This window comes from Crocodylus siamensis, chromosome 3, assembly GCF_052110815.1.
Source record: "Crocodylus siamensis isolate JL-2025a chromosome 3, ASM5211081v1, whole genome shotgun sequence".
Lineage (NCBI taxonomy): Eukaryota > Metazoa > Chordata > Crocodylia > Crocodylidae > Crocodylus > Crocodylus siamensis.
The window spans coordinates 27,934,989-27,958,502 of record NC_143397.1 but is presented as its reverse complement, the minus strand read 5'-3'; the positions used below and the strand labels follow the sequence as shown (position 1 = coordinate 27,958,502).

Below are 23,514 nucleotides of genomic sequence, written 5' to 3'. Positions count from 1 at the left end.
TGAAAATGAAGCTATAGTTGCTGAGCTCCAATGGAAGTTAAGCTGATACATCTGTCCACAGAAAACCAGGATTATTATGATGTTGGAATTCAGCACTGGTATTCTGAGCCTGATGCATTCTCTCGCATAGCCTCCTTCATATATCCTTTTAGAATTAATAAAGTAGAGAGAGACTCACTATAAGAGTTCATATTGGATTAGGTGGGAACTGGACTGATGGAAGAAAATGTCATTTTGTGCAAGAGGTGTGGTTGATCCCTTTATTCTTGGGTCAGATCTGTCATTGAAGTCACAAGCCAGAGTTTTATGACAAAGTGTCTTGATACCATAGCTTTCTAATGATAATTTCTTATTTTGTAGAGATTATCAACTCGAAAGCCTGAAGATACAAAGAGCAAACAAAAGAAGGGAGGAGATAACGTAAGAGAGAGGATCATCAGGCGAGCTGCCTTAGAGTTTGAGGATGGCATGTATGGTATCCTTCAACTATGTTTTAGGTTAAAGAACTAACATTTTCTATGATGAAATGACAGTTGCATCTGTTACTCTTAGCAAAAATTAATTGCCACCTCCATTATTTGTCCTCTGCAACACCTGTGGTTCTGTCACTTTAATTAACAGCCTGTTGAAATAGACATAGTATTAAGTTCTGTGTTACCTGGTGCCTTTTCCCTCCTTTACCTAGCATAATAATGAGAAGTCAAATAATTAATCAGTGTTTCTCAGAAAAGTTAAGATCCATATGTTTGAAATGGAACTTGCTTGAGTGAGTGATGATTAACTGTTATGCTTAAATGGGTTTATTATTGGCTTTATTTTTCTCTAAGATGGTTACACATATTACAAATTGGACTTAAAAGTTGACTGAATGACTTCATAATTTGAACCACCATCAAGTGTTGTATGGTACCTGACTGAAGGCAGTTAGGCAGTCCAAATTATAAAATCATTTAGTCAACTTTTGAAGCATGTGTTTGAAAAACAAAACAGTTTGCAGAGGGAAACACAAATGTAATTTTGTTAATGTATCTCTCTACGGTAATTCTGTTTCTCCTTGTACCTTAACCAACTCGCTTCAGCTAATCTGGGCATAGGAATTCCTTTGTTGGCCAGCAACTTCATCAGTCCAGATATAACTGTTCACCTGCAGAGTGAAAATGGAGTCCTGGGTTTGGTAAGAATGTAGAAAAGTACCGGTGATGATTTACTGCAATGCTTAAAAGGGTTTATTATTGGCTTTATTTTCTCTAAACTGGTTACACGTATTACAAATTGAACTCAACGGGTTTCCATATTGCATGGTGCCAGCATTGTGCTTCAGAAAACTACGCATTTACATAAGAATTATGTAAGTTGTCCCATTGAGGTTGCAAGGTCCACTTCTGTGCTTAAAATTAAACATATACTTAAATGAAGGTCTGTGGTACATCAGGCCTAAATGCTTAGTAGTTTTTTGCATAAAGATCTATAAATAGATTTTAAGTGGCGGGTATTATAAATTTTAAATAAAATTTAAATTCCAATTTTCAAACTATAATGCTATATTAAACCAGGTCTAGATATAGCTTTAAAAATTTAGGTTCAAGGAAAATGATGTATGATCCTTTATTCATCATGAAAGCCTTTACTCACATGTCTACTATATAGTCTTATTACACTGACCACTGTAAATTTCAGTGTGCATATGCAATAAGTGGTCGACAAGGAAGAGAAAAATTGAAATGACTGATATGACTGAAACTCCTGCTACACATTGCATGTATTATGGAATTAACTGGTTAACCATGCACTAAATTTAGACTGCCCCCCCATGCAAAGTAATTATCACATAATAACTGGTAAATTGCACAATAAATGTAGACCAGTCATAGGTACAAAGTAATTATCATACCATAAAAATGACATCCATCTTTAAAAAGAGCCAGCTATAAACTTAGTGCTTGAAAGTGTGTAACAACTCTATAGCTGATTTCTGTCCAGCTTTAATTTGAATGTATTGCAGGGCCCTAATAAGTCACAACACTAGAATTGATAAAGAATAAAGGGCTTAGCCTCAGAGGCAGTTTTATGTATTACTGATATTTGTGTTTTATTCCTAGGGTCCTTATCCTTTAGAACATGAGGTAGATCCTGACCTGATTAATGCAGGTAAAATCGTGTTAACTAACTAAATTTTCAGAAGATGCTTATAAATGATTGACTTAAAATATCTCAGTGTCTAAGCACAGAGTATGTTACTTGTAAATCAAATGCCATTTGCTTTGTTTAGTACCAATATATATTTTAGTGACTACTGCTGTATTAGCAAGAGAAACTGGGTGTTTGTGCTGTTTAGCAGCTGGTTCTGGCAACTGAAGGAACCATGAGCCTTGCAGAAGCTAAGGGTCTTCTGAGCTATCTCAAAAGCCAGCAGATAATACAGGCATTAGTCTTGCATTGAGATTAACTAGCACAGACCCTGCAGCATACTGGCAGTATGTCAACAGGTTTCCACTAGCACATCCCAATACTGCACTTGCACTACCACCTAATATTTTGGATTTTTTTTTCATAGCAATAGAGATATCTTCTATGGTGAATCATGCTAGCTAGTACAGGTAAATACTGAATAATAGCCAAATTAGATAAAGCAGTGATGACCAAACAACTCTCTAATTTAATAGTACACTCCAGTGACTTCTCATTGACTTGTGAGAATATTTGTTACCTGGATTAATTAATTGCTTTTGTTTATCATTATGTATGGGCTATCATTTTTCCCCTACCAGTCTTGAACAATGACATCTTTGCAATAAACTTCACAGGATATTTGAACACTAAGGTTTCACCAATAGGCTATCGCTAAAATGCATCATGTGCAGTGTTGGAGTAAAAGGCCAGATTCACAAAGCATTTATGGTTGCTTACAGATGTGGGGGAAAAAAAAACCTAATAGTGCTTTACTTTCAGTGCCTGCCAAGCACAGTGCACGCCCAGAAGAGGAATCATGTCAGTTTGACCTGGCTTGCCCAGTATCTGTATAGTTCACGTGCTTCAGCGGGGCTTTTGGGCATTTTTATGTACTAGTTGATTGAATGGGCTGATTTAAAAAGCCCCACTGAAGCACGCAAGCTATAGAGATGCTGTGGTGCTGGGTAGTACTGACACAATTCCTCTTCTGGTAAAGTGCTGGGGTTTTTTGTTTGTTTTCTGGGAGTGTGGGGGGGGAGGGTTCCACATCTGTCAGCCTGCGTGCCTAAATTTCTGTCACTGTACAAACCCAGAGGTGCTACTGTCTTAGTGGATCTGTCTATGTCAGTGTCTGTCTTCCACCTGCTATTGAATATTGTGGGATTCAAAAACTAGACTTCCATGCCTCATTCTTGGGAGCTGCCTTCAGACAACGCCTAATGCATGCAGACACCAGTGAACATAGCACAAAGCAAAAGTCATTACTACTTTCTTTCAAAAACTTACTAACACTTTTGGTGGTGCTGATGGTACTTACCTACCTGCCTACATTATTATGTGCAGTAGAACCTGGATCACTCATATCCAGGTGGTCTACAACCTGTTTAATTTGCAGTGCATTGCTAAGAGATCTGTTTAGTTGTTTGCTGTAGCTTTTACTTCAAAGAGGCTGCAACTACACATGCACTTAACTGCGAGTAGACTAATTAGCTGAGGAGTAAAATGTTATCATCTATACATGCGATGCTGTAAGGCTGCAGTAAACTGATTAATGCTGCCATAAGATAATACTGTCTGGGGCAGTGCTATCTTACAGCGAAGTAATTATCTGTAATTAAACGTGTGTAGATGCTGACCATAATCATAAATTGCACCCAGTCAGCTGAGCCTGCAGTGGGCCAGATCCTGCCTGCCACGTAGCAACATGGCTTCATACTTTGAGCACCCTCATGCTGTCACAGGTGCACAGGTAGACTCTCATCCTGAGAGTGGTTTTTGCTGTGTCTCATGCTTCAGAGTTTATTGCTTCAAATTAATTTTACATGTAGATGCACCTTGTTTGTTGCTTCTTTGTGCTCAAGACAATGCTTTCCATTAATTTATGCTTGTTTGGTTTTATAAGTGCAGGAGTAAAAATAGTTCATCAAAACAACAATAATACATATTGATTAGGTTGGAAAAAAAATCCTAAATTGATAATGATCATCTGGTATTTGAAGTGTTCGTTGATAACCAACATGCGACTGTAATGCCTGGATGTAAAAAGAAAGATAAGACCTTGACAAGATATAAAAGGTTTAAGCATTTATGCGGGTATCAATAGTATCCAGACTTACATTAAATAGTAACAAAAATTTTGCAAGATGTATTAAATGTCACACTACCAACTAGATATCAGAATGTGATTCACAGGGATTAACAAAGTAACTCAGATTTAACTATTATGGGATTCCTTCACCTTTGTTTGAAGAAGCATTGTGATTCCAGTCACTGTCAGATAAAAGATTTAGGATTAGATGGTTTTCAGATATGATCTAGTAGGGCAGTTCTGTCCATTTCAATGCATTTCTTTCCCCTCTTTTCCAAGACGGTTTTATTTAGTTATAAGGTGAATGCTGCAGAGACATTTTAAATCAGCATGAAATACATCATAAAATAAATCTGTGACTGAGGCTCAACTCCAGTAAGGGACTTGGATGCTTAAAAATTAGGCATAGTGGCACCTTACAGTTAGGCACCTGGAACCTTAAATAGAATCCAGAATCCTGTATGTGGGGAATGTAATCACTTGGAGAGAAGGGAGCACAAATGGGATGCTGACTCTGAAGCCTAGTAGTTATTCACCTGGGAAGGAGGAGTCCTAGATTATGATCCATACTCCAAGAGACTGTTCCAGCAACTGCAGGAGTTGTATCCCAGGGGTCTCCCTTCTCATCTGTGTGCCTTGACCATTAAGACAGTCATTCTCCCTTTTGCTTTTTGCTGTGTCCCAATAAATCTTGAATTCCTTGCTGAATACCTTTAACAGGAGGGGTGGCGTGTGTCCTCAATGAGGATAGCCTATAGCCTGATAGAAGATGGTAAATGTGGGTGTTGGACCCCATTAGTGTAATGAGGACCTTGAACCCAGGTCTCTCATATCCTGAGGGAGTTCTCTAATCACCTGAGGCTCTTCTATGAAATGTGGGCATTGCTACCAACCCTCTTTACCTCCAACCACATTTTAAAAGAGAGTAGCCATAATTGCATACTGTGGTGGGCCTCCTCAAGCAGTGCATGTTAGGCATGCTCTGAGGAAAAAAAACAACCAGATCAGGGTACTCAATGGGTTTAGATGTTCCTCTGCTTAATCAGGCTTAGAAAGGAAATGTGTGATGAACTGCTCAGGCTGGGATAGTGCTGGACACATGCAGAAGCAGAACACTAGGTACCTAGGGGCCATTATTGTCAGTGAGGGACGTGTCTCATGGATGTAGACATCTTCTAGGATGACCGTTCTGAATTTAGGTGCTTCAGTTCTGCCTAATTCTTGTTTTTGGCACCTTACTCCTTTGTTGGATCTAGCCCTAAATTATTCTGGGTAAATTGTTCAAAAGTAGCAAAGTACCACTGACTAGAAAGCGTCCAAAGTACTTTCAAATTTAAGATATAGGTGTTTCAACATTTCATTTAAATGATATAGAGTTATAAACTCTGAATGTCAAAAATACAGAGTTTAAACTGACTCCAGCTCAAGTCATTGAGAAAACTCTTATTGACTTGCACAGAATCAAGCCCAGAATTTTTTTTAACATTGATTTTGTCTAAATTTTGCAATATGGGTATCAGAGTTAGGGTCCATTCCTCTGATTTCTTAAATACCAAATATTTCTCTCTTATATAAACTTACTACACCCTTATGTACATTAAGCCTTGATTTTACATGTTTTTTTTCTAACCACAAACTGTTCACTTTCCAAAATTCTTACGTCATATAAAGTCTTTTTATTGTCTATGTTGCTGTTTACAGGGTGGTGTCTCTCTCAGTGCTTCTGTGTGTGTCTGACAAGGGAAGACAGTTCAGACTGTACTTCAAGTGCCTGATTTGGACCACTGATTTTAGCTTTACTTTTCTATTTGGTTTGCACAAAGTCTAATATTATTTGCGAAATGTTACAGTGAAATAAACTCAAATAATGGAAACAGCACAACATCTCTCCTTTGCCTTAAGTCTTCCTTCTCTTTCCATCCTTCCTTTCTTTTCCTCTGGCTTTTGCTTTCCTTCTATAGCATGGTTTGTTTCTCGTTGGCTGTCATCTTTCTCTGTCTTCTCTTTCAATTTATTTTTTCTGAATTATTTCAATCTTCGTTCCCTTCAGTTGTTGGTAAACCCCAACATATTCTTCCCCATGGCTTCCCTAGGCTTTTCAACACTTAATCTCAGCTTTTTCCTTTCCCATAGACCTATCTGATATCTCCCGCTTAGCTTCTCTCACCTAACTCCATCATTCTACCCATAATAATAGCCTTTTGTTTCAGGCATGCCACCAGGCACTGCCTCAGCAAAGCAAAAATATCTGCAGTGTTCTGCCTGGATAGAGGTTGTGCTAGGAGTGAGGAAGGCAGTTTTGGGATAGGCCTAGAGTTAGATCCTTCATCCCTTCCATCTAATATTCAATATTCCTTCCCCCCTTCCATCTTGAGTGCTGTATAAGGCTTTGTGTGCTCTGACCGAAGATGACTTCCCGAGGTCCCTTCCATCCTTAATTTTCTATGATCCTATGATAATATAGCTCAGGCATCTTGGAGGGAATGGAGAGGACCAGTTCTGTCACCCATTAAAAAGGTAGTGTTAGAGTGATGTAGCTGAAAAGGCAAGGATTTTTTAGGGTGAACTTGGGAACAAAAATTCATGAACTGGCTGGACACTAAAAACTAAGGACTTAACACTGATAACGGTGTCACAGCACATTATTACCTACCTGATTTCTGAATTATTTCCACACATGGAAGGTGAGAATGATTCTCTTGCCTTTTTGATAGGCCCTGATCTTTCATTAATTAGCTTCTTTTCTCTACTAATTGTTTTTCTGTTACCTCTGGCGATTTGTCTCATATCCCTGCCCACTCCTACAACTATTTCTTACTATGCTGTGCTGGCTTTTACTGCTCAGACCTGATGAAAAATGTCTTGCATTTGAAAGCTTCTCTAACACTATTCTGAACTAAGCTATTTGTCCAATAAAAGATATTGTACTAAGAAATCCTTACCTCAGCCATTAAGAAGTAATTTTCCATGCATGATTTCGCTACTCAAGATCATCTTTATTTTTAATCTCTTCTGTTTTATCAGACATTTTTCTTTTTCTGTCAGGCAAATCATCCCTCAGTTTGTCTACAAAAGTCTAGTGAGGTTTATAATAAGCTTAACATCAAACCTCAGGGACGATATCTGTAGGTGGCACCCTTCTATGATTTGCATAGTACTGCCTATTCCAGTTTATACAGTGGCATCTGCTGCTTCTTATGCTACCTAATAATTCATCCTGCTTGGTTTTGTGTATAGCTGTCAATCTAATTCTGTCTCACAGCTAGTTTTACAGTGTAACCTCCCTCTCCCCCCCCAAATTCCAAAAAGTATAGCGCTAATAAAATATTGCCAGAATCTGAAGGAGTTTGACGTAGTCTAGACCCTTTCCTATTGGGTAAATCACGCGGTGATACTTCTGTAAATGTAATAACTTAATTTTCCTCTTCCCCCCTACAGGTAAAGAGACTGTGACTGTTCTTCCAGGTGCCTCCTATTTCTCTAGTGATGAATCATTTGCAATGATTAGAGGGTATGTAACCACCAAAGCATTAATCTGTTAGACTGTTGAACAGAATAAGCTGAGTCACTAACTAAACTCATTAGTATTACTTTGAGATATGATTAGCAGTTAACAGTACGGAAAACTATCATGGATTTGCTCAGTAATAATTTACAGAAGGATTAGGTATGGGTACTGGAAATTGAAATATTCAATTTACTGTAACTAATAGATGCCCTAATGCTGTTTGCGTCTAACGTTACCTAGCTGTATATAACACATTTGTAACTATGTGTGCTTTTAGCAACTACTTTTTTGCCATTTTCCAAGCATCTAATATGAACCCACATACTCTGTACTCTTTACTTAGCTTGTAGTCCTCATTCTACCTCCCTGATGGAAATGCAGCATCTGCACCTGTTTTTGTTTGTTTTTTCGGGGAAGAGGTTTGGTACGAACAAACACTAAACCATAATGGCTCTGAAAAGATAATCAGTGCATGCAAATAAGTGAAGGAGTGCACTTAAAAATATGAGTTCAGAGCTGATTTACCCTGCATGCAATTAACCAAAGCCAGACCAAAATAACGTTTCCAAGGCTCAGTAGACAGACAAAGAAGCCTGTATTGATGCTTTGTCTTAAGAAAACAATAAGTACATATAGAACAGGCAGAGCCTCCATTGCCTCTGCTCTCCATCACCGTTTAAAACATGTTGGATCTATATATTGTGAAAAATCTATATGTGAAAAAAGTCTTGTGGATTTGTGGGCTATTTGATGGTGTATTCTAATTACGGACTTTATTCTTTCACCAGAGGCCATATTGATTTGACAATGCTTGGAGCAATGCAAGTTTCCAAGTATGGTGATCTAGCCAACTGGATGATTCCTGTAAGTAGATATTTGAACCCCTGAAAGAAAGGGCTTGTATTCAGAACAAGATAAATGTATTTTTCAATTTTTTTTTATAGTACTGTGTTTCTGAACATTTTATAGAATCAGTGCAGTTTCTAAATAGATAGTGGAGAGAGGGACAGGTGAAGAGGCAAGTGATAAAAGATTCTTGAAAAACAACAATTAGCAGTGCCTCTGCCTCACCTTTTTTTTAATGTTTGTTAAAACTGAAGATTTAGGGAGCGGTGGAAACTTTTGATAGGCGACTCATTGCACCAACCACACCATTTCTGTTTTAAAAAAATCTAGATTTCCTAGTGATGCCAAGGGCTAGATCTTATTCCATCCTGTTTGAGTCCCTGAAAACCAGGTAAGGTGAAAGATGAATAGGTTATTCTCTTGCCCACAGCTTTTGTGATTTAACCTTAAGACTAAGATAACGGAGTGTTGCAAAAAGAGGTGTGCTAACATTTTGCAGGGACTTGGCAAGAATAGAGCAGCATGATATGCTGGCACCATAGCTCATTTAGATGCCCTGTGGGTTGGAATTGGATCTATCCTTGTGTGTTGTGCTGCGTGCACTATTTTTTAAAATCAGAAGCAAGAAATAAAACACAAGAAAATTCTTTAGGTAGACACTCTAATCTAAACCAGACACATTAAGACAAAATGCATGTGGTTTAAAGGCAAGGCTGTTTTTCTTCGCTATTGCCAAGTATTTAAAAAAAATTATGAGTGAGACCTCCCAAAAGTGTCCCAAAACAATGAGCTTTTTGAAATAATAAATATTAGTCTTTTATATTTCCTTCTGGGATTTGAGGTTTTCAAGCTTTTTCTCTTCTACCCCAAAGGGCAGACTTATTCTGGTGACAGCTGGGATTCAATCACCTGACTGCAGGAGCTGGTGCTTGGAAAGAGCATCAACAGTTGTTCAATTAGTAATAAAATCTAGAGACTTGGCAACATTTATTCCTTCCTCTGTTTTTTTCCAATGAGAAGAGCTGCTTTTGATGAGTCTTTACCACTTGCCTCATCTCTCAGAACCTCCATTAGACATTTAAAACCCCTAGACGTATGAAAAGCTTACAGCAAAACCAAGTGGTACCACAAACTTTGCATGTTTTGAACACAAAACTGTAAGTCACAGTCAAGGTCATCTTGGGGGTTAATGGGGCTTAGTGATTCTTTTGATGAACATGGATGTCTTGGCATTTGTAACAGTTAGACCCGGTTTAGAAATTGGGTACATACTTTTTCATGAGCTCTCAGTGTAGCACCAATACTGCAAAGGAGGAAAGGATGTCTAAAGAAAGATGATAGTACAGGCTGAAGCTGAAGAATATGAGCCTACAGCAGTCAGCCAAAAAACATACTTTTCTGGTAAGCATCCAAGATGTTGCAGATTTAGAACTTAAGAAAGTAAGGAGGGGAAAGGAGTCTGAGGGTCTTAAAAAAGTTTGTCACCATACATGAAGGTTGCCAGTTTTGGTTGAACATAGATATTACAAAACACTGCATTTCAGTTAGATGGTTTAATACTTCTCTGATAAAACCCCTCGAATAGGCACAATGCCAGTTTTGATTTCCTATACAGTGAGTTAGTCACAAACATTTATTCTTGAATTTCATGTTGGTTGGTAAGAAGCACAGCTTTTTGCAGCTAAAATGCTTCTTCACAGAAGAAAAACTTGAATTTTTGCCTATTTCCAAGGGTACCAGACTGATAATTAGAAAGGCTTCTAAGACAAGTTGCTTTATTGTTATAAAAAGCAAAATTAGAATATATACTCCACTTTTATAACTTAGGATGTTTCACTGTGGTTGGGAGGGTTTATTTATTTATTTATTTTTCATGGCTTCATACTTGAACCTAATATGGGGGAGACACTATTGGCACGTCCTCTTGAGTGGAAATGTGCATTTCCCTGGGAACAAATTGTCCCTGGGCATGTCCCTGCACGCTTGCTTTGGTGTATGGCAAGTTGCCCTGGGTGGAGTAGGGGAGGCTGGGCCAGCACTTGGGCTGGCCCCAACAGCCTTACCTGCAGTCCTGGGGGCTTTCTGGGCCAACAGCAGCGGTGATCTGGGTGCATGGCTCTGGCTGGCCAGGCTTCAGTTTTTAGTGGTGCACACTTCAGCCACATGTGTCACTCCACTTTTTCTGCCCTGGCAGATGGATTTGTGAGCATTACATGTGTTTTCAGGCTAATCCCTGTCATGCATAAACTGTAATGTTTATTTCAGATTACCTTTGTCTTTCTTAAGACCCCAAATAGCCCTAGAATCTTTAAGAAATTTCTCCTAAGCCAAGTTTGGAACAAGTTGTATTTTTATTTGCCTCAGATATGAAAAACCAGTCAGCAGCAGCAACAGTTCTGTTTCTGTTTTAACAGCAACAGTAATATTAATTCCTTGTGGAAAGGAGAATAAAGCTATGAGTAATGGAAAAAAAATCAAATTATATTTTTAGCCCAGTATGGTTCTTAATTTGAACTAAGATGAAGTTAATAATTAGTTACCAAATATCTTTATATAAAAAAGGATCAAAGAGTTGAGGGGCTAAAACCAAGGTTGGTAAAATATTTGAGCTTGGGTGATATATTTGCTATACTTATGTCTTAAAGAGTTCACATTCCCTTTTTAAACCTAAGCCTGTTACCAGATGCGTGGTGTGGGTAAACGCTTATGACTGTACTCCTATAGATGGATTGAGTAGGATATCTTTTCATTTATATAAGTTTCCAAACCATTTTAATTTTTACTTAGCATTGACAAAGCACTGTTCTGTCAGAAGACATAATTTTCTCTGATTTGCAGCTGTTGGGACTCTTCATTACATAATGCAAAATGAGATAGGTGTTGAGGAGCTAGATGCTGAGCAGGGCAAGTGGTGGGGCATGAGTTGGGGAGCAAAATGGTGGGAATCATGCCTCTTGCTCCCCTGCTACTACTGCTGCTTTCATCACTGCAATAGTGGGGGCCATGAATTTAAGATGACTCTCTAATAATTGTATTCTATGCATGGAGGGTTATAGGAAATGAATAGTTTTCATATGTATAGAATCTAATTACTGGGGGCGGGGGGTCATCTTAAATTTGAGGTGACCTTGGATTTGGGGAAATATGGTATTCCTTGTTTTGTGAGAGGTCAGCTGAAGGTTTCAAAACTTTAAAAAAAATCTGAGTTTAAAGAACAAAAGGTCTAATTGGGTTTGAACAGCATTTATATTTGAAGTATAGTAGATGGAAATGATAGCAACATGAACTAGAGTTAGAGATCATGGCTCAGAGTAACCATACTGAAGCCTGCAAGAGTTCCAGAAATTGTGGAGATACATTGCATCTTTACACATGCAGTGACGGTGGGGAGTGCCAAGAACTGTTCTAATTCAGGCACCTGCAGTGCATTCCTTGTGCATTCAGCATCCTATGCTTCAAAATGGTGATGGGGGTCCTTTAGCTTAAAGCTCATTTGACACCATTTTGAAATGCGGGGACACTGAACACATGAGGCATGGAGGCTGCTGGAGCATGCCAATTAGTACATTCCAGCAGACTTGATTAATTGTCTTCTCCAATGTGCTGTAATTGCAGCATGTTGGAGCAGCATCCCTACACATCTACAGGCACCCATTAGGACTTATGGGCGAGGGATACATCAGTCTGCAGTAATAAATCATAGTTATGGTTGGAGCAAGTTTTTATAGCTGCATGGTCCCTCATTATTGGCATATGTATCACAATAAGACCAGGAATTAACATCTTGTCAGTGTGCAAAGCCCTGTCAAGCAGTTCTGAATGGTGTCAGTTATATTTCAGTTTCATCCCTCAAGAAAATGGCTACTTGGTTTTGCTTTAACTTTTCTAGGTTCTTTGATTTGTCACTTGTCCTAGTTTTGTGATGGTACCAGGAGACCATGAGATTGAGGATTTTGAAAAGAGGGCTGCAACCCTATTCAGCTGCCACCCTATTCACCCTTTGTTGAGAAAGGTGGGGGGAAGCAGCTTGCCAAAAAGGGGTTCAAGTTTTTTCCATGGGACCAGGCAGAGCCCCTTGGAAACCAGGGTCAGGGACCAGAGAATGTCCATGTCTGTACCACAGCAGCTGAAGTGTTGGGGAGCCCAAGCCATGGCGGGTAACACCATTGCCATTCAGCATAATACTCCATCCAGGGTATACTGTGCTTCTGCCCTGATCTGCTGCTGCTGCTGCTGCTGCTGCTGCTGCAATAGGTCTGGTGGGTACCATGTGGGAAGGAACTTTGGGGCGGGGGGGGGGCACACTAGTTCCTACACAGCTGCTCCTCCCCCCGCAATGAACAGCACTGTCCCTTCTGCAGCACAAATTGAGAACAGGTGCAATCACTAGTTAATTTCTTTACTTCCAGATCATATATGAAATTGTTATATAGTATCAGGCTTAGTACTATGTAGAACCCCACTGGAAATGCTTCCATTTGGTAATGATTTCTCATTGTTTATTTCATTTTGAAATCTCTTTCAGACAGCTCTTACCTGGCATTCTGTAGGGTAATTTTTAATCGGAATGCCATGTGTTCCAAGTCAAATACCTACGCAGCAACATTTAATAACCAACACTGATGAACGTATCAAAAGAAATACACTAGCAAATGTTACCACAGGGGCCAGACTGAATGGGGTTAGCCAAACTGTAGGCATTTAAATGTTTCTAGGTCTTATTCTAACTTTTGCTGTAGATAAAATGATAAATCATCCTTATTAGGCAGTTTCACTGAGTGTTATATATCATTTTCATCACAAGACTTGTGATGAAAATATATAGAAATATATATAGATCCATTTTTATTGGGAGAAGCTATCAGTCACAGGACCATTTTACTATATTATTTTTCATTTAGCTTTATATTTCCATTTAGTGTAATATTTTCATATGCTATGAGCCCTTAGTTTCTCTGTTTGATGGTAATGCCATCGTTTACTTCATAGGCAGGTACTAATCTGAAACCTTCAAGTTTTGAATAAGTACCATTGTGAAACTATTTTTTCTGTCCCTTAACAGCTTGATAACATTCAAATACTGATGCTCAAGTTGTGTGTTTGCTTGCATAATTATAAAAATAATTGCATAAAAATAAAGGAAATCAAGTGGAAAGGAACATTAAAATAATTGTAGCCCTTTTTCACTAATTTTTAATAGAAGTGGGAATCCCAGGAGAATTTTGAGGTAAGAAGAGCAGCAAGACATCGTAAACACATTATAAAACAGACCTTGAGATATTTGTCTGCTCAGATGTTTCTTCTTAAGTGATTTCAAAGGTTTATTTGGGGAGGTCTGTGCCTTGGGCAGCAGCAGCCCATGGCATAGTGGCTAGACCACTGTCACCACTGTCTGCAGTTGCTATATTTGTGCCATTTGGACACCTGGGGCTTGTGCCCTGCTTGCCCCCCTTAGTTAGATTGAGTACTTATTGATAGTCTTATTTCATAAAGCATGAAAGTTTATATTCTTGTTACTTTTTCATGTCTAGGGGTATCATCTTCACTGTCCTGTATCCAAAAAGAATTTTCATGCTAGCAGGGCAATTTAGTTTGCCAAGTAAACTAATGACAATTTTCTGGTATGTAATGAAAATACAAAAGGAAACTGCAGCCCAGACCCTAGTTTCAGAAGCTCTACAAAACCTTTGGTGAACCTGGGTCACAGGTGGCTCCCCCAGTGCCTGTCAGATCACAGCTGAAGCCTCCTGGTTGCCAGGGGACCTCAGCGCACCACTTCACAGACAAGCTTTTCGGCGGCTGCTTTTCATTAAAACTTCTTGATTCCTTTATAGTTAGGTCTATGGCTCCATTTGCCACTGAAACACAAGGCTCATTTTTCCCCTTTTAAAACAGAGCTAGAAGTCCTTCTGCTGTTGCTGACATTTTATGTAGTGACCTAAACATTAGAACAATTACTCAGGGTGCAGGAAAGAAATTCATTTCCTTCCCCTGCTAAGGGGATTCAAACCTACATGTCCCAGTAGAATGCCCTACCCCCAGGCTTTTGGCTGCACTGGGTGTGATTATCTCCATCCCTTCTGATGAAGCTATGCCCCTGTGCAACAAAGAATTCAGAATTCATTGATCCAGAAAGAGGACACATGAGGAGGGGAGGAGATTTGGGCTCTGGTCCCAGCTCCCAGGACTGTGAATCATGAAACAGTCACTGGATAAAATACACGAACAATCCTGGGATCTTGGATCAGATTAGTAATAAAGCATAATTTTAAAGAGTTAGGTAAGTAACTACTAATGGAACAGTTTACCTCACACGATGCATTGTCTGGGCTCAGAAAGAAATGACATTTGTCATGTTATTGGCCCCTTGAAAGCTCTTTAAAGCTATGCCCAAACAGAAGAGCACAGCTCGGAACCCTCTGTTTGTGGGGCAAATTAACCCTCATTGTACGAGGGTTCAAATGAAGATGCTGCTCAGTGGAACAACTTCATTAATTTCCATCTGCTCTGACTGCAATAGCAGCCTGGCCCCAGCTGCTGTCTCTGGATAGAAGGGGGCAAAGGCAGGGGAGGGAGGTCCCTTCTGGGGTTTTCTTAGTTCCACTGGAATGGGGTGCGAGTGGGTGGATTGGAGACCCTGACCTTGTGGGGGGGGAGGGCTCCAATCTACCTGCCCCCCCACCTGCTCCCGTTCCAGTGGGGCTGAGAACCCCAGAATGACTTACCTCCCCTGCCTTCTCCTCCCTCCCATCCAGAGACTGCAACAGAGCTGCGAAAGTCAGGGCAAAACCAGGGAAAGAGACGGGGGAAGAAGAGGAGCAGAGAAAGATGCAGCCTGTCTCCCTGGATCAGCTCCAAATTGGAGCCAATCCTCCACCGTCCTGATCTAACAGCTAACGTCTGTTGGATCAGGAGGATCAGTCTAACTCATTACTATTTATATGAATCGGAGTCTGCAGCAATGCATACATGTTCCAACTTATTTGACCCTTACACTGTCAGTCATGGCTGAATTCGCAAATCCACCTTAGAGGAAGTTTCTCAGCTGTGTTATCAATTCCCTGAGCTGTGGAAATTTTCGTGAGGTAGGACTTGCTTCATTAAATCTTGTTCTTTTAGACAATGGAAATATACAGAGGTTTCAATTTTAAAAGTTGACATTTGTCAGCAGTAATATCCATGCATTATTTGAGGTACTGCAGTTTTCAGTGTGGCAATTCTCAGTGTGGTAGCTGTTGATAAATTGTGACTTTTTTTTTAAATTGAAGACCACTGTGTAATCTTTAAAGATGATTATAGACTCCTTTCTGCAGTTCATTTAATTCTCTACATTTCTAAACATCTCTACAAAGCATGGTAAAATTTTAAGTGAGCTACATTACCTTTCTGCAAAAGAAGTAGCAAGGAGTTTGATACTCTTTGACTAATGATGCTTTTGCATTTCTGAAACAGCCCCAAGCCATTAGATATCATGCTTTAAGAACAGAAGGGGGGGGCGGTGGAGATTATAAGTGATGGATAAGCCCTTTCAGGGGTTCATTAATATTAATACCATAAATAGTGTTGCCACTGATAGGATGTAACAGCAAATGAACCATTGAACTGATGACTGAAATTCCCTGCAGCCGAAGATTGATGACTCTGAAAGAGTAATTGTAATGAAACTTTTGTGGCTTATATGTCAATAGATAAAAACTTCCAGCAGGTCAGATTTGGAGTATTATCATGCAGCATAGCTAGTATGAAAGTAATATGCTGTCTGACATGGGTTGATCCTGATATAGTAATGCCCATTTGGAAGTTCCACAAAGTAAAGAAACAGTATGAAAGAGCAAATTAACATGCATCATTTTGCACCCTTGTTCAGAGGCCTGACTGGTAAGGTTTGTGCCCTAGGTAGCTGCTGGGGGGAGTGGGGGAAATGTTGGTGCAGGCTGCAGCCAGTATGTTAATGCAGCACCCTCTGGGTGCACAAACCCTCTTGTGGCCCCTTCCTGCAGCTGCCCCAGTAATGACCAAGGCAGATGCAGCAGTCTGGGAGTTGTATAACCCCCCTGACTGCTGGCCTTGCCGACACCTTCCCCCACAGCAATGCCATCTCCTGAGCCATGTAAGGCTGACAGGGAGATCAATGCTATGAACCCCTTAGTTGTCCCTCTAGCAGGGTCAGCCCAACCCCTGAGTGATGCCAGTCTGTCACCAGTGGCAAGGAACAACCACTGATTTTGCAGCACAGTAGGATGGCATCCCCTTTAAGTCCACTCTGGCACCTCCTTTATGTCCGTGCCTGGGGCTTGTCTCCCAGTTGCTCACTGCTAGTTAAGCTATTGCCCTTGTTTTACACTCCCAGACTAGTATTTTAAGCGTACACACAAAGCACTAAGCATGATGTGGCTAAAAGGCCTTTTTGTAGAACTGTACGAGTTCTGTAAATAAAACTCTACGTGTTCAAATTTTCCAGGATGGCATACACAGCTCTATTTCCCCATTGACACTGTTAAACTATGAAAACTCATGACTAAGAACACTAACTCTGTCTCTGAATATTCTTCTGCTGTAATTTAAAATTTGTACTGTGGGACTTAGTGCAAGACTTCAGTCAGGAAGAGAAGTATCATGTGAGGATTGCATAAAAACAAGTTCACACACACAAGCAGAAGGAAGAGCTGTTCATTTTTGTGAGTAACAATGACAGTTTTCAATTGTGCTTAAGGCACCTTTTGCCTCACAAGACCCAACAGTGTTTTTAACAAAGTGACAGCAATTATGAGTTGTTTTATGTGGAGTAGAGAAAGGGAGGTGATAACGGGAGTCATTGTTTCTCTGTGCCAAGCCCCCACAACATCAGGGCAGGATGCAAATGTAGTGTTCTCTGCATAGTTGTAGGCAGGAGGAGGCCTGACTAATATGTCTGGAGATGCACCATAGCATGAAGGTGACTCGGCCATTCTAGGAACTCATGTCTCTTTCTTACGTACCCCCTTCAGCCACAGGAGAGGTCAGTCGGTTGCTTTCTTTATTGGAACAGGATGGATTATTGCAGAGGATCCTTAGTCAATGATCTTTGCCCTGAGACCAACAGGGGAAATTATGCCCTGCTGATCTTACAGTGGCCTTTAATACAGTTGACCATGAGGTGCTGATAAACCATTTACGAGACATGGCAGGTATTTGAGGGACAGGTCTAAACTGGTTCCACTCTTTCCTAGTGGGGAAGTCCCAGAGAGCAAATGGTGGGTGAATTCTTGCCATCCCCTCAGGATCCATCTTGTTTCCTCTCCTGTTCAACATGTATATGAGACTGCTGGGTGAGATTTACAGCGCTTTGGAGTGAAATGACATCAGTATGCTGATAATACCCAGTTCTCTCTCTCTTATCTGATCCTGGCCTCAGAGTCCAGGTCCTTTACTAGTGCCTGGCTGCAGTTGGGGACTAAATGCAGGTGAACCAAATGAAACTGAGCCTGGAAAAAACAGGAGTGATGTGGGTGGACAAGCCACATAACTCTTAATTATTGATGGGCTACAGCCTACTCTTTTACACTTAGGTTTGCAGCTTTGGGATGCTCCTGCATCCTCTGCTCTACCTAGATCTTCAAATGGTAGCAGTGTCTAGGACCACCTTTCATCAACTCCATCTGGTGAGAGGGCTGTGCTTTTCTTGCAGATTCTGATCTGTCCACCACATCCATGCCTCTGTAACTTCCAGACATGACTGCTGCAGAGCTCTGTGCAGGGGGCTGCCCTTGGAAACTCTTCAGAGGCTGCAGCTGGCTTAGAACATGGCAGCCTGCTTTCTGATGAGAGCATGTCACCAGGAGTGCCTTATTCCAGTCCTCAAGCATCAGCACTGGCTCCCAGTAGCTTTTTGGACACAATTCAAAATGTTAGTTTTGACTTATAAAGGCCTACATGGCCTGGGCCCTACATACCTAAGGGATTGCCTTCTCCCCTATGCTTCATTGTGATCACTAAGATCAGCCAAGGCCAACCTCCTGCATGTACCTTCAGTCCGCCAAGTCCACTTGGTGAGCATACATGCGAAGTCATTCTCAGCTGTTGCTTCTCAGCTCTGAAACACCCTCCCTCGTGAGGCCTACCAGACCCCAAGCCTGGATGACTTTTTGAAGTGCTACAAGACCATTCTGTTCTGGCAGGCATTTGGCAGTCAAAACTAGTCTGAGATGTTGTTTAGTAGGTCTCTGCTTTATTTTGCTTTATTTTATTTTATTTATTCTAGTTGCTCCTTTAAGTTGCTCCATTACTCTTGCTATACTCTTGCTGCCCTGAGCCTTTGTTGGGAAGGGCACCATGTGAATAGCATAGATAAATAAATATCTTGGTACCCCAGTTTTTAGACTTGAGACATCTTAAGGAAGCTGGATTTTTCAGATAGCTGTGTGTGTGTTTTGGAAACTAAGTCTGTCGGATCTGTTGGGAACTTAAAATGAGTCATTCCTGAAAAACGGTTTTTGAATTTTAGAAGTACCAGATTAAAGCCTTTCTCTTTATGTATAAAAGTCTCTGGTCTACTGGAACAGTCTCTGGAGTAATCAGATTTAGACACCAATGATGACATTCATCTAATGAAACCAAAGCAGAAATACTGAGGCCTACCATAGACTCTTAACTTTGCAGGGACCATTAAGACCAATTCAGTTGAATAATGATTCATTTTAATTTGTTATCTGTAGAGGTCAGTATAGGCTAAGATATTAGGGATATAATGCTATATGTTAAGTGGTATTTCTTCACTCGATTTAAAATGTAGTTGTGTATGTATGAGCGTCCCTTTCTGTGAGACCCATTGCTGTGCAAAATGGGTAGCTCACTTAGTCGAGGATTTTGACAGAAGTTTTCTGGAGCCAAACCAGATTCCAAACAACAGAGGTCAGTTAGCTATTTGATTTTAGTTGCATTAGAAAAAGTAACTAACTGTTTTTTGTGGGGCCTGATCTAAAGCCAACTGAAGTGAATGGAGCAAGTCCTATTTACTTTAATGGCCTTGGAAGCACACTTTTTGTGAGGTGTTCCTGTGGAGTGAACAGTGTGAAAGAATAGAAGGAATCCTTTCTTTGGATTGCACAGCCCCAAATCTACAAGAACTAATGTATGTGTTTATCTTTAAGCACTCATATGAGACCGCAGATATCTTTATGGAAGCAAGAGCATAGAAAATACATTTTGAAGCAGAACCTGACTTCAGTTTGAATCTTGGTCAGTGTCCAGTCATATTGTTAGAAGAATAAATCAAAATACACTTATTAAAACGTCAAAATACAGTCAATTAATTTTAGAAATGATAGAAACTCTTGTTTTACCAATTCAAAGTATATGCATTTGAAACTCAGATTTTCCTAAAAGTTCATTTAAGACCCAGAGTAATACTCCATCGTTTCTGCCAGTCACTGTTTCATTCCATCAAATGGCAGTACATATGCCATAAATATAAATTCATTATATCAAAAAAAAAATTAAAAAAATCTTGGCATGATGGTGGTTTTCACCTGAAAAATGAGTTCACTAAATGATTGTAGCTGACAGTATAAAAAAATCTTTTCTAACAGGCCTTAAATAACTTATCTTTCCCCATTTTACTGATGATGTAAATATTTTATGGAGCTGTAGTTGGATGTATAGCTGTCACACATTCTGACTCAGAGTGAATCTCCTAACAGATAGGAAAGATGTGACTGAAAAATGTGAGAATAATAGACAGCCTCTTAAATTTACTGTGCTTCCTTGTGGATTATGGATTTCTGTTCTTTTTTTGCATTTTGTCTGAAAACTTAAGCAATCAAGTACTGCCAAGAATTGAGCTGAAATGTAATATAAAAATGGAGAGGTGTGTCTTTGTAGTTGGAAAGAGTCTGACACTAAAATGTTTCAATGGTAATTTTTTTCTGACTTATCTTTATCATTTTAGATTGTGTGCCAAATTTACCCCGATATAATTCTAGTGATGTGAGTAGAATTGCAGGAGGAATTATGCTGTTAAAATATCTATAGAAATGGTCCACAATGGTGACACCCATTTAATTGTAGAATAGTTGTCCAAATGAAGTGGCAAAAGTTACAACACTTGGGAAATCTTAAATCAGACATTGTATTAAAATGTGCGTTGTTAGGGTCATTCTTTTGCCAGCAGGGGGTGGAGTTGACAGCGGATTGGATAAGCCTCGCAAAGTTTTATTTTCTAGTTTCTGTGAATAGCTCATACTTTTTATTTTATTTTATTTTCTAAATAAAGAAACTGTTAGATGTTTCATGAGAAAAATATTTCTTCTTTTATCATTGTTACTGGCAATGGACATAACTGCTCAGTGTTGCAAAATAAGCAGTTCCATGCTATGTAAATAGAACACATTCTGGGTAATTATGTTTAGCAAATTTGTTTGCCTTGGTGCTGACGGGAAGAGGTAATGATAATTCCCTCTGCTTTTTGACTATGGAGCAAAAAAAAATTTAGAAGTAGGTCTGTTAACTTGAGATTGGGACCAGGTAAGATTGCAGAGTTCACAGATTTCCTTCCTCAGATCCAAGTTCCACAGTTTCCAAAGGGAGGCATTATTTTGATTATGGGAGACAGCATTCATTTCTTTGTAGACATTTGCCTTCTGAGTGAAGCATGCAGTGCTTCCACCTGTCTCACTTCCAGCATGCACCAAGGCTAGAAACCCTGCAGAGTCCTTAAAGCACATAATTACTGCTGCAGAGTGGGTCCTGTGGGGTCAGAGGAAGAATGGAGCATATGTTTTGGCGTTACCTTTCCTTTCAATTTGTTTGAGGTTTTTTATCCTATTTCATTTTATTTGCTCCTCCCCACACCTCCTAGCAGAGGAGCACAGTGCTCATACTGTGGATGGTTATGTATACTCTAGACTTTATCAAGGGAAACAAGAGCTGTGAGTCAGACTTCCTTATGAGAGGCCTTTTCAGACTAAAGATATTCACTACCTATTTCAGAAGCAAGAACATACATCAAAAAGTCCTTGATCTTTCCTTTGGCATAGCAATAGCAATCATGTGTGGCTCCCTAATCACTGGGTGAAAATAAAGTTGTGTATGCATTAGGGCTGTGTGAAGCTTCGGTCGCTGATTCAATTAGGCAGAGATTTGGCCCGATTTCAGTGGCCAGATCTCTGAATCCAAAGACCCTTTAATCTCTCCAAATTGAATTGGAACCCTCTGAATCAATTTGGAGAGATTCAGAAAGATTCAACGATTCAGATATAGATACAGCTTTAAATGTTTTTTCTACATACCTCAGGGTACCAGGCAGCTCATGAAAGCTGTGATGCTGGGGCAGATGGAGCATCCCATAGGAGCGCGGGGGGCTCCCCAGTGCCTGGTACCTCGAGGTATACAGAAAAAACATTTAAAGCTGTGTCTGTGGGCAAATCACTGATTCTCCAAATCAGCATCAAATCTTCAGATTCGGATTCGGCCAAATGGAATTGGGGACAGTGATATGAATCAACAAATTGAATCACTGTCCCCGATTTGGACCGAATTTGAATCAGAATCAAATACGGCCCTTTCAGCACACCCGTAGTATGCATGTACACGCTTTGGTGGTGCCATCAAGAGCTACATCATTGTATGTAGCTCTTGAGATGAACTTTTCCAGGGCGTTCAGTTCAGTTTCACTTGGCAGTTTTCAGTGCCAACAGTCGCTTTGAATTACTTTTGTAGGAATATAACCTAATACAAATTGTCTGTTTTCCATAGGCATATTTCATATTTAAATTAATCTTCTTATTAGAAAATATTAGAACCTATTTGGTGTATTTATTCTTTTAACTAAATAATATTTTAAATATTGATAAAATTGTCCAGTATACTACATGTTAGGTAAAAGGAATTGAAAGCTTTTTTTTAGGTACTACTCCAGTTCTCAGGTTGTCCAACTGAAAGGTGCTTTAGAAAAATTAGCACATTGTCTGATAGTTGTTTTATTGTGGAAGTTCAATGGAAAGAAGTGGTCAGCACTCTAAAAAAGCAGACCACATGTTAGAGAATTAATTTTACATCTACAAGGTTGCTTTGGATATCCCTTTTAAAAATCTTCACGCTGTTTGTGCAGGTATCATGAGTACACAATCTGCATTCACGTAATATTAACTGTTTTATTATATTAGTTTTTCTTTTACCCACTTCACTGTCACAAAACATACCACTGATAATTTACTTGTATTCCTTGGCAACATTCTTCAGTCAGTTCCTCTGAGTAAAATCTAACCTATCTGTCAGAGATGGCAATCTAGTTAGAATAATTCTGTAATAGTGTCATTTGATAATGTTAGTAGAAAAAATGACAGCGATTATATTCTAGAACAATTCATCTCCTTCATCCACGCTTGTTCTTCCTTCAGTTGAGGAAATGGAAAACATAAAGTCAGAAGAGCAGTGGTTTTCTTTTAGAAGCAGCTAGTGTTAACCTAGTTTCCCATGGGAGTGATGGAGAGAACTTCAATGTGCAGTTTTATACTTATGATAAATATCTATGAACATATTTAAAGAAAACTCATTACCTTGGGGTTTTTTTGAAATATAGTTGTAGGCTTTCATGGGTGATGTTTATGCTGATATTCTTTGGTAATCATTTTCTTTGTGTAGCATAATTGGATACAGGTCAGAACTTTGCCTTACATGTGCTCTGCATGTTTTCAAACTCTTCACGTGTATGAGTGCAAAGAGTAGCCTTATGGAACAGAGACTCTCGTCAATACTAATGTCACTTGGGGGGCCCATGCACATCCCTGGGGCTCAGGAGAGGAGCAGAGCAGAAAACTCCACTTTCCATTTACACTAGGGCTGTGTAAAGCTTTGGTTGCTGATTCAATATGGCGGAGATTTGGCCCAATTCGGCCGCCAAATCTCTGAATCCAAATCAAATCAA

The 23,514-nt window shown here is 39.7% G+C and overlaps 1 protein-coding gene across 1 annotated transcript in view; it reads left to right on the top strand.

Annotated features, from left to right (window-relative positions):
• The window catches only part of OXCT1 (3-oxoacid CoA-transferase 1), a 121,704-nt gene that overhangs the window by 67,432 nt on the left and 30,758 nt on the right, over positions 1 to 23,514 (top strand). Inside the window, exons 9-13 of the mRNA XM_090038003.1 lie at positions 361 to 475; positions 1,080 to 1,174; positions 2,100 to 2,148; positions 7,697 to 7,769; positions 8,555 to 8,630. Of these exons, the coding sequence (XP_089894129.1) occupies positions 361 to 475; positions 1,080 to 1,174; positions 2,100 to 2,148; positions 7,697 to 7,769; positions 8,555 to 8,630 (408 nt within the window). The remainder of the gene's footprint in view (positions 1 to 360; positions 476 to 1,079; positions 1,175 to 2,099; positions 2,149 to 7,696; positions 7,770 to 8,554; positions 8,631 to 23,514) is intronic.